At 43.2% G+C, this 11472-nt stretch overlaps 1 protein-coding gene across 1 annotated transcript; it reads left to right on the plus strand.

The window, feature by feature from the left end:
* Positions 1–1043: 1043 nt before the first annotated feature.
* NPS (neuropeptide S) lies at positions 1044–6551 on the plus strand. Its single transcript, XM_059850789.1, has 3 exons — positions 1044–1202; positions 3739–3820; positions 5495–6551. Exons 1-3 carry the CDS (start codon positions 1096–1098, stop codon positions 5702–5704), a joined length of 399 nt encoding a protein of 132 aa, XP_059706772.1. The 5' UTR covers positions 1044–1095; the 3' UTR covers positions 5705–6551.
* Positions 6552–11472: the final 4921 nt, after the last annotated feature.

Below are 11472 nucleotides of genomic sequence, written 5' to 3' on the forward strand. Positions count from 1 at the left end.
AGAAAAGCCAAACCTGAGGCATTGTTTCCCCCCTGATGTCTCAGTGCCACCCCCTGCCATGGGCAGGGATAGCTGCTGCTGTCCCAGGTGGCCCCAAGCCCCGTCCAGCCTGGCCTTGGACACTTCCAGGGATGGGGCAGCCACCTGATACCCGATTTTAGAGGGATTAGAGATCTCCATGGCAGGGAAATGCCCAGAATCAGCCAGCTGTGTCCACAGCAGCTCCCCTGTGCCTCTGTGGGTGAGATCTCGTGGTGCAGGTGAAGGGTTTGGTTGGGTCCCCTTGCAGCAGTGAGAGCACAGAGGGAATGACCCAAGGAATGAACTTTCTGCTTTCTGTGTTTCTTCTCTCTTGATGTCCTGCTGGGATTTTCTATTATCACTGAGTCAGAAGCAGGTTTATGTGCTGGGAGTGTGATTGATTTCCAGCTCGCACCTTGCAGTGGGCTGAAAGCAAACCACACTGGCTCTTGGCTTTCTTGATATTCTTTAAAGCAAGAAAAAAAAAAAACAAAAAAATTGAGTTTGGAACAAAATATCCCAGCAGCTTTCTCCAGCAAAGCCATGCTGAGGTTTCACTGGGAGCAACCCAGAAGGAAACAAGATTTTGAGCCTTGCCTCTATCAGGAGCTGTGGTTTTACAGCCTTTGGGGCTATGACAATGGACAGGTGAGGTGTGTTCATTCATTTTTTGTTTGATCCCTTAGCAAAGTCCCACAATGCCAGATTAAAACACTTTGGATTGACTAGTGGGCTGGAAGAAGGAAATATGTTCTAAAGCTTACAGGCTTATTAACCTGAAAAACTTGTGAGGTTTGACAGGCTCAGCTGTGAGTTTTGTGTTGTTCCATGTGATTTTTGGGGGAAAACCAAAGGAAAGCACTGAGGTTCAATAGAGCATCCCTCCAACAAGGCAGGCAGGAAGGAAAAGGTGATTTTGTTGCTGATACTGCTGCTGATTTATTCTGAGGAAATACAAATTTTATGGGTGCTGGGAGCTTTTATTGTGGTTCCTAATGATTCATTTGACCTCTGATAGCTGCCAGTGAGCCCAGCCTGGGAGCAGAGCCTCTGCAGACAGAGCAGGAGACAGAAATGTCAATTGCCACTTGTTCTGTTCAACCTGATTCCTCCAGACCTGAAGTGGGAATATCTGGAATGGAGCTAAATCTCCATCTGTGCTTCATGCATGCAAATCACAGGTGTGTTGTGTTAAACTGCATCCTGAAAAGCTGGGAAAAATAACCTCCAAAGAGGGAGGAGCAAATGGGAGGGTTTGAATGTTCAGGAAATGTTTTTGGGTGTGTCTGAGGGGTGGGCAAAGCCCTTGGGCCCTGTGGTGATGTCTCAGTGACTCCTGCCTTGGTACCCTCTGCACATCAGGGGAGGTTCAGGCTGGATATTGGGAACATCTCTTCCCAAAAAGGGCTGTCCAGCCCTGGCAGGGGTGGAGTGCCAATCCCTGGAGAGATTTAAAGCCCTGTGGATGTGGCACGTGGGGCAGTGGTGGCCTGGGCAGTGCTGGGCAATGGTTGGACTCAGTCTCAGAGGGATTTTCCAACCCAAACTGTTCCATGATCCTGTTGTTCTTCAGTTCCAAAGCAGTTTGTGATTTCTCACCTGGTCAAAACCTCTCTTTTAGAGGGATGGGAGAAAGGTGAGGATAGGAGGGACTGATCAGGCCCAACAGGAGATCAAACAACTCCTAATTTTAAAAATTAATGCACCAGAGCTTACCCAGAGAGTCTCAGGCTGAACCTGGAAACCCTGAGTTTTATCACCAGCCTGTTCTGGCCCCTCACCTTCCACAAAAAGTGTTGTGTGAAGGTTAATTTCAGAGTGAAACAGAGCTGGACTAAATGCAGACACAATGAGAGCTGAGCTAAGCTGTGCCCAGGCAGAATCCAGCCCAAAGTGCTTTTCTGAGCAGCAGGAACACGACCTAATCCTCTTATCCTTGGACTTGGAGGTGCTGGATGAGTGGGAATGGGAGGTTCCATTCAAAGAGAGGATTTGCTCTCTGAATGAGGCTGGAAATGCAAATAGTCACCTGTTCTGCTGATGGGTTTATAAAGGGTTTAAAGCTGCAGGCTTTAAATGAGGTGAATTTCATCCTCATTTCAGCCCTCGTGGCCCTGCAGAATCCTGGGGAGCTTCACCAGCAACCACAATTCTTTTAAAATCACTTTTTCTTTTTGGAAAGTCATTTCAGAGTAGTTGGATTTTGTCAACCACGAGGTGATCAGCACCACCATGAGGAGGGAGAAATGGTCAACCACAGGCTGAGATCACATCAGGAATGTTTGTTTAAAACTCCTGAAGGTTCTTCCATGCACTGGGTTTCTCCTCACAGTTCTCTGGCTCCTGGAATGCAATGCACTTTATCAGGAGACTGAATCCCAGCATCATGGAATGGATGGTTGGAAAAGACCTTCCAGATTGCCAAATGACCTGAAATATTGCAGTGACATTTGGCATCATTTATAACAGCTCAGTCTCCCCAAAGACTCACACCAAGGTTCCTTGGAGCCCTTCTCTGTGGATTCTGCAGTGGAAACACCAAAGGAAATGCAACATTTAGGGTTTGTGCCTCACTGTGTGCATGTCTGACACTCTGTGCCTGTCAAAAAATGATCCTCAGTGTCTTCTTCAGAACCCTGGAATGGTTAAAGATGGAAAAGCTCTCGGATCAGCGAGTCCAAGCACTGACCCAGCATGTTTTTGTAGATGTGGTGCTCATTCTCGGAAAAAATAAATGGAACTTAATGTTTTTCAGCATTCCCTGTGCAGCCCAGCATTCCCAGACCTTGTGGGATTCAGCACTTTCACACCACTCTGGGTAAATAAACCACAGAATCCCCTAAAATACTGCACCATTAAATTTGTTGCAGCAACAAATGATGCTTTTAGACATGAAACATTCGCTGTGCTGCTGGAGATTAACAGAGTTTATTAATGAGATTAACAGAGTTTATTAATGAGATTAACAGAGTTTATTAATCCTATAGAAGTTTGGATTGGCTAAATTCAGTGTGGCCTGAGATATGGCTGCATAGTAGAAATTAATGTCCAAAGAATTTTAATTGTCAGAAATCAAAATTCATTTGGTGTATATAGAACTAAGCACGTAAAAAAATAATGTTGGGGGAGAAAGACACAAAAAAAAATATTATTCTTTGTATGGGGCTGTTTTGAGTACAATAAGACTCTTGGAGGATTTTTCTACTTAAAATGCACTTTTAATGTTTCTCCCTTGCTGCCAGGCTTTGCAAGGTCTCCACCTGATATATTGGAAGTGGTAACAAACTCTTGAGATGGATTTTTGAAATCTTTAGACCTCTGACCAGGCTTGCAGTGATGACACAGAGGTAACAATAAAACCACTTGAGAGACATTTAATGGGACACTTTAAATGAAATCCCCGGGGCTGCTGATGGCAGCTGAGCTTGTTCTTGCCATTTTCCCATTTAACAAGAAGAAAAGGCCAAACAAGGAGCAATTAGTCAGAATAAAATCAGCTTTGATGACATTTTCCCTCCTGAACTCTGGTATAAAATGGTCACCTGAGGAAGAGCTGAAAGGATATGTGAGGAATTTGGATGTGGAGCTGCATGTTCTCACACACAGTGCTGGGTAAAAAATGAGCAGGTAAAGCCATCTTGGTGCACAGGATGCTCTCTGTTCATATTTTGCTCGGTTTTGGCCCAAATTTTCATTAATCTCAGCTTTTCTTTGAAGTCTGTGCAGGTGGAACTTGGTTTTCATCCTGTGGATCTCCATGACATTGGTGTGCTCGGGTTTCCCAGTTGGCCCTTCCATGGTAAGTCCCATTCTCTAATTACTCCCAGATCTGTTCCATTCCTCTTAAATTACTTCTTTATTTACCTGAATTTTGCTTGCTTGGTTGCTTCTTTGCTGCTGTGTTTTGTATTTTTTATAAAATGAAAGGACTTTCTTGTATTAAAGCGATTGGTTCAATATTTTTACCTCATTTTCCTGGAGCATTGCCTAATTTTTCCTGGTGTTATTAATAAAATATGCAAGCCTCTGAAATAATCATGTGAGCAACTCAGTGCCTGTTTAATGTGGAGTGTGGGGAGCTCAAATCCTGGATGGAAGAGAGAAAATCACAAATATCTCCATTTAATCTGAATTCCTTGCTTATCTCAAAGAGGTGCAATTACATAGATATATTTGTGTTAATTTCATTTATTGCTAGTGAGTTTATCAATTAATTAACTTATTTAAAATCAGCTGATTTATTTAGACACAGCTGGATCTGAGTAGCCACATTTCCTAATGGATGGGTTCTCTTTATGGCAATGACATCATGGTAAAAGGACTTTAATTGCTTCAATAAATGTCAAAATAAAAGTTATTTGTTCAGGAAATCTAGTGAAAGAGCAGCTAAAAATTCAAAAGGAGAATTTCTCTGGGCCCGTTTTTTTTGTTTTTATGGATTTTTTTCTTGCAAAAAGTGTTTTTTATTGTTAGGGAGAAAATTCAGCCTGGGAAGCGCCTTGTCAGTGGCAGTTGGTGGCAGAAAAAGTCATTAAACAAACAAAAAAATTAACTTAATAACCAGTATTAAAGAAGAGCACTAAAACACTGAATTAAAGCAAACCCTAATTAAGTTTTACCAGCAATTCCTAGTGTTAATCCTATGGCTTTGCATGGAATTTTTAGAGATTACAGAATATGACTTTAAGATGGAAAATCAGCTGGGAAATCAGGATATGATGAAATACACACAGAGCAACCACAGACATGCCAGGAAATGGTTTTATTTTATAATTCAGCAGTAATTAAATGCAGTTTATTTTAAGAGCTGTTGAAATATGTGAAATTTTTATGTAGTTGGCATTTTTTTTCCTATGGAGTGCAAGTAAAAGGAATGTGTGCAAAACCCTGGGTTTTTGTCCAAGCCTGGACTTTTATGCAGACTTTTTAAAATTCCCATTACTATTTTGTCATTATTAAACTTAGAACTACTTCCAGGATTGGTCATAACTACTGGAAAGCACCCTCCAAATTTTAGCTTTACAGGTATTTTTGTTTTCTCTTACCTGTAATCTAAGCCTCAGAAGTTCACACAGGTTATACAAAGCTGGTATTTCATTTTTCCCTGAAAAAATCTCATTTTCCAGCAATAAACACCTGTGTTGTTCCAAGGAAACTATGTCACAGCTGGTCAGCATCACAGAAAACAATTCATATCATACCCTAAACATAATTGTATCAGTATTTTAGACCAGAAATGTATTAAAAAAAAAAAGAAAAAAATCTGATTTTGATCATGATAAACCCTTAGAAAATAACAGCTCATCCCTGTCATTCAGAGCATAAATCGCTTTTGTGTTTCTACTTTGCTCTGTATCCTGAACAAGTCCTGGCAAATACACAAATCCATAATTTTACCTCCTCTTATCTCTTTTTTTTTTCCCCCTCCTTGTTTGTTTGTTTGTTTGTTTGTTTGTTTGCCTTTCATCTCCAGAGCACCAACCCTTTTTACCTGACCTGCCAGCTGCATGGGAGATGGGATTCATGCCTGGTGCTGCTGAGCAGCTGCCTGTCCCAGGTGGGCAGGGGTGAGGAGCTGCCCCTTGGGAAGCCTCTCCTGGAGTCCCCTCTCCACAAAAGGTCCTTCCGCAACGGCGTCGGAGCGGGAATTAAAAAAACTTCCTTCCGAAGGGCAAAGTCCTGAGCAAGTGTCCCAAAGGCCGGCCCAGGGTTTGAGATCTGATGTTCCAGTCGTTGCTTTCAGTTCCTTTTGATGCTTTTCTCTGGCGAAGCCACCTCTGGCAGAGTCCCCAGGTGTCGCTTTCCGAGCGGAGCAGACGGCAGCGCTCGGGAAGGGCTTTGTCCCCAGAGTCACACCGGCGCAAAGTTTTGTCTCGAAATGAATGTTTTCATTTGCTTAATTTCCCTCCTTTGTCAGGCTCCAGGTTTTAATCAAGCTGCTCTTTGATTCAGCCAAAGATAATCCCGTGCTTTGAGGAGATGCGTGCCCGCAGCCCGCGGGGAGGACGGAGTATTCCCAAAATCCCTCCTCTCTGCCAGGCACGAGGCATTCCTCTGCTTTCCCATCCCAAATCACATTTACTTGAAGGCAACTGGTAATTTAAATACAAATTTAAAGTACACTTCATTTCAGGTTTCCAGTGACACGGAGGGCCACTGGTGAAAGGATCAGGCCCCACTTGTAACTTCCACCGGCATTTTAATAAAGTTATTTAAAATGACTTTGGCAGGAAATAGTCTCTGGGGATGTCTCATCTCATATCCAGAAGAATCTTGGGAAATCACTCTAAGGCAGGGTATCAGCACCTCTCCCTGTGCCTCAATTAATTGCCTTAGGTAGGCAACACCCAGATGATGAAATGTGCCAAATCTGGGAAATCTGGGATTTTTTTTTTTTAATTTCCTGTTGGAAAAAAAAAAATAGAACAAGGAAAAGGTAATTTGATGTGAAATATGTAAATATGGTGTGGAGGAAAGGTCCCCTGATGAGTTACACATGTGTGAGTTCTACTTGTGGCTGTGTCCCCTGAGTGTAGCAAACTGTGCCCTTGGCTTGAAAATGTGGCAGAGTGTCTCTGCAATGCCTTTTACAGTCAAAGCTGTATATTAATTATAATAAATCACTCTGTGGATGTTTTCTAATATTTTCCTGTTAAATATCATAGCTCAGGAGATCGTTTTTAACCCTGCAACGGGGTGGTTTGGTGTCATCACCTCTGTGATGCCCTCCCTGAGCTCGTGGGGTAAAGTGAGCCCAGCACGGAGCCGTGCTGGTGGGACAGCAGGTTTTTCGGGATGATTTCTGGCTGATCCAAGGAGATCAAACACATTCCTGCCTGTGTTTGTCCAGGCTGAAAAGTTTAACTCATCCTGGTTTTTAAAGTCTCTTAAACACTTGAGTTCTTTTGGGGTCATCTCAAGTTTGCTAAGTGGGAACCATGGAACAAAGAACCATGGAACCAAGGAATCATGGAATCCTAGGAACCATGGAACCCAGGAACCATTGAACCCAGGAACCATGGAATCCTGGGAACCATGGAATCCTAGGAACCATGGAACCCAGGAACCATGGAATCTAGGAACCATGGAACCCAGGAACTATGGAACCCAGGAACCATGGAAACCAGGAACCATGAAATCCTAGGAACCATGGAACCCAGGAACCATGGAATCCTAGGAACCATGGAACCCAGGATCCATGGAACTCAGGAACCATGGAAACCAGGAACCATGGAACCCAGAATCCATGGAAACCAGGAACCATGGAACCCAGGAACCATGGAAACCAGGAACCATGGAACCCAGGATCCATGGAAACCAGGAACCATGGAACCCAGGATCCATGGAAACCAGGAACCATGGAATCCTAGGAACCATGGAACCCAGGAACCATGGAACCCAGGAACCATGGAACCCAGGATCCATGGAAACCAGGAACAATGAAATCCTAGGAACCATGGAATCCTAGGAACCGTGGAACCCATGAACCATGAAGTCTAAGGAACTCTGGAATCCTAGGAGCCATGGGATCCTAGCAGCCATGGAAAATGCCTCAGGAGTGTGCTGGATATTTATTACCCTTGGTAATGATTAATAACTGTCAGATGGGAGCAAGCTCAGGGTGGCACCGTGGTGACACTGCAGCTGGGCATGGTCCTGTGTCACTGCTGGCTGCTGGCATTTCAGCCATGCCAGCTGTCCTGCAAATTTTCCATCCCAAACACTCTCCAGGTCTCTCCAGGACTCCCCAAGGAGCAGAACTTCACTTTCTTTAGCCATGGAAAAGGGAAGGGCTGGGAATGATTCCTGGCTGGTGACAGAATCACAACCAGGTCCTGAGTGCATGGAATTCCCAGAGCAGCTGGGGCTGCCCCTGGATCCCTGGCAGTGCCCAAGGCCAGGCTGGACACTGGGGCTGGGAGCAGCCTGGGACAGTGGGAGGTGTCCCTGCCCATGGCAGGGGGTGGAATGGGATGACCTTTAAGGTCCCTTCAGTCCAAACCAGTCTGTGATCCCATGATTCCATAATTCCATGAATCCATTCTGCATCTGCACACAGCTGTGGGGATGGAGGTGTTTTGTCCCAGGGCAGAGCTCTGCCCTGCTCATATCCCCACCCAAACAATCTTTCAGGAAAGCAAAAACCCCAAACGAATTCAGATTTACCTTTGTTTGGTTTTTGAGATCTGTTTCTGTTAACATTTTCCTACATAATCAAATATGTTCCTGCCTTGGTAACCTGGGATGAGCAAGGTTGTCTTTAAGCCAGCAGAACTCTGTGTGGAGCTTGGGAAATCAGGCTCTTCCCTTTCATTTATTGTGCAGGAATGAGAGTAACTCATTTAGTGCTTTGGCATTTGTCTTTGGGCAGGGCATCTTCCAGAGGGCTGCTGTCCTGCTCCCACAGACCTTCATCCCCTTTTATCAAAAATAAGGGATGCAAGAAAAATTGGCTGCTGGAAAAATCCCATTCTTTATGATTTAGCCAGTCCCTGACAGGCCACACTCCAGCTGGAGGGATCTGCATGCACAAAACAATGGGACCAGGTCGCCTGAATCACCTAAATCCAGGGCAAGCCTGGAAAATGTGGATTGTCCAGCTGCCTTTCAGGAGTTCTGTCACTGGAGGGCTGATGTGGCCAGCTCAGCCCACAGAAGACTCTGCAATGCTGAACTCATCTCTGAACTTTAAAGGTGGCTTTGTTTTGGAGAGAACAGAGGGTGACCCCAGTGATCTCTGTCAGGAAATAAGGATCTGAGGGGGCCATTGCCAGGCACATTAATTTTTATGCTGACAGGAACTGGAAATGTGGCAGAAAATGTCTTTTTTTCAGTAAAAAGTGAACAATGGGAACAACTCTAGGGGTGCCAGCCTGCACCATAATTAATGTGTTGTCATTAATTTTATTTCTTTCTGGAGAGCAGGGATTCATGACGCTGTGAGAAGATAATTTGTGCATTTCTTTACTATTTTTCTTGGCTAACATTACAGAAAGAGAAATGATCAAAGGGTTCAAAGGGTGGGAAGAGTGATGCTTTGTGTGGGGATTGAGGGGCAAGTTGGGGAGTTGGGAATGCTCTGGCCAGTCATGGCTGAGTAATTCAGTCTGTGACTTTAGAAAAATAATTTCTACTCAGTTTCCATGTCTGAACAATAAGGAAGTGCCTTCATTGAGCCAGCTTGACTAAGCAGTCATGACTGATGGATTTGGGACGAGTTTTGGGACAGAAAAGGGTGGTTTCAACAGCTGGAAAGGCTGAGGGAGAGGACATGAAGAATTCCCGAATCCATCACAATTTTTTTTCCCCTTACTTTGCTCTCTAACTTGTATCTACCTCTGGAAGCTTTAGACATAAATTTCCAGTGATGATTTCTTGTTTCTGGGCTGTGAGAACCATCCCTGAGCTCAGCAATCACCGTTTGGAGCAGCCAAACTCAATTTGGCCAGTTGTGATTGTAGTTCAAACTAGAAACCAGATTCCCCTAGATTTACTGAATAAATTACTTTTATTTTGACATTTACTGAAGAATTAAACTCCTTTTAACTGTGATATCATTGCCATAAAGAGAACCCATCCGTTAGGAAATGTAGCTACTCAAATCCAGCTGTGTCTAAATAAATCAGTTGATAATAAATAAGTTAATTAATTTATAAACCTGTGCTGGGCCCTGGGGTTGGGCTGATGCTACCTTGAGGTTGTGGGAGGTGCATCCCCATCCCATCCCACCCAATCCCATCCCATCCCCATCTCCACTCCTGGAGTGGCACCTTCCAAGGAGCAGGACGTGTCACCTGCTGCTCCTCTGCTCCCTAAAATCCATCTCTGCCTCTGAAGGTTTGAGGTTCCCACTAGTGAACCTGAAGGGAACAAATCCCATAAAACACCACCAACGAAATCTGCCCAAAGACAAGAAGAGGAATTAACACTTTCGTCTTCATATTCTTCATATTCTTCTTCTTCTTCTTCTTCTTCCTCTTATTCTTCCTCTTCTTCTTCTTCTTCATATTCTTCAGATTCTTCTTCTTCAGATTCTTCTTCATATTCTTCATCTTCTTCTTCATATTCTTCTTCTTCTTCTTCATCTTCATCTTCATCTTCATCTTCATCTTCATCTTCATCTTCATCTTCATCTTCATCTTCATCTTCATCTTCATCTTCATGTTCTTTATATTCTTCTTCATCTTCATCTTCATCTTCATGTTCTTCATATTCTTCTTCTTCTTCTTCTTCATCTTCTTCTTCATAGTCTTCTTCATATTCTTCTTCATATTCTTCTTCTTCTTCATATTCTTCATCTTCATCTTCATCTTCATCTTCATCTTCATCTTCTTCATATTCTTCTTCTTCTTCTTCTTCATCTTCTTCATCTTCTTCTTCATCATCTTCATCTTCTTCATCATCTTCATCATCATCTTCTTCTTCTTCTTCTTCTCTTCTTCTTCTTCTTCTTCTTCTTCACAGATCATAGGCAAGGAAGGCAATTAAATAGCCTGAAGTAAAAGCACCTAATTAACTTGCAAGCCTGGAAACTCCTCGCTGTAATGACATCCCAACCCTCGGGTTTCTGATTGCCCAGCACATATTAAAGTATGGATATCACATTTAGGTTTCCTAATTTGCTATTATTTGCCTGTATGTGGTAATTTATTCCCTGAAAACACCAAGAGGAAGAAAGGGAGAAATCTCTTGCTGCTTTTAACTCTGGATATAATTTTGACCTTAAGAAAGAACAAGACAGATATGAGAGAGTATATTAGATGTTATTATTACCGTAATAAAAGAGAGATAAAAATCATCATGCAGAAAGGCTCTAAGACAACTATTAACCATTTGTCATATAAAGAAAATCAAAATTTAACTTATCAGAGAGTCTGGCACTTTAAAGATTCATCATGAAAAATTACTTTGAACCGTGGAGCATTTATGCAGAATGTCATTGATGAGCTGTCTGCTTAAATGTTGAAAGAGTTTGGGGAAAGATTGAAAAAATGTCAAAGATACGCCTCGTATCAGTCTGACCATATTTAAATTTATTTTTGGGAGTGAAGCAGCATGGCAGGACTTTTTCCTTGAAGGAAACAAGCTGGAATTCACTCTCCTACCCCAATGGGCCGTGGCTGGTGAGAACAACTGAGGTGAGGATGGACCTTGGTGACTGAAAAAATGACACAGTTAAATATCAAACATCCCTCTGGGGCTGGGGTTCAGTTTCTGGGTTAGGGCAATTCTTCTGTCTTTGTGGTGATAGGCAGGCTTTTCCTTCTAATTCCTTCCCAGATTTGAAGTCACTGGGTTGCTGATGCTGGAAAAGAAAGTGATCTTAAAACTCGAGCAGCTGAGACCCATCTTGTCAACTTCTTTGGTGTGAACCTGCCAGAACACACGTAAGGGCTCAGTGTTATTATTATTGTCACCACCTGTAATTTTCAGGCTAAGAAGGATTCATTG

Source organism: Haemorhous mexicanus, chromosome 7, assembly GCF_027477595.1.
Source record: "Haemorhous mexicanus isolate bHaeMex1 chromosome 7, bHaeMex1.pri, whole genome shotgun sequence".
In the NCBI taxonomy this organism is placed as follows: Eukaryota; Metazoa; Chordata; class Aves; order Passeriformes; family Fringillidae; genus Haemorhous; species Haemorhous mexicanus.

Excerpts from the sequence above, each read along its gene's own strand:
- NPS (XM_059850789.1), top strand. The coding sequence starts at position 1,096 with ATGTCAATTGCCACTTGTTCTGTTCAACCTGATTCCTCCAGACCTGAA. Across the intron at positions 1,203-3,738 it reads TTCATGCATGCAAATCACAG|TCTGTGCAGGTGGAACTTGG; the intron begins GTGTGTTGTGTT and ends TTTTCTTTGAAG. Across the intron at positions 3,821-5,494 it reads TCCCAGTTGGCCCTTCCATG|AGCACCAACCCTTTTTACCT; the intron begins GTAAGTCCCATT and ends TTTCATCTCCAG.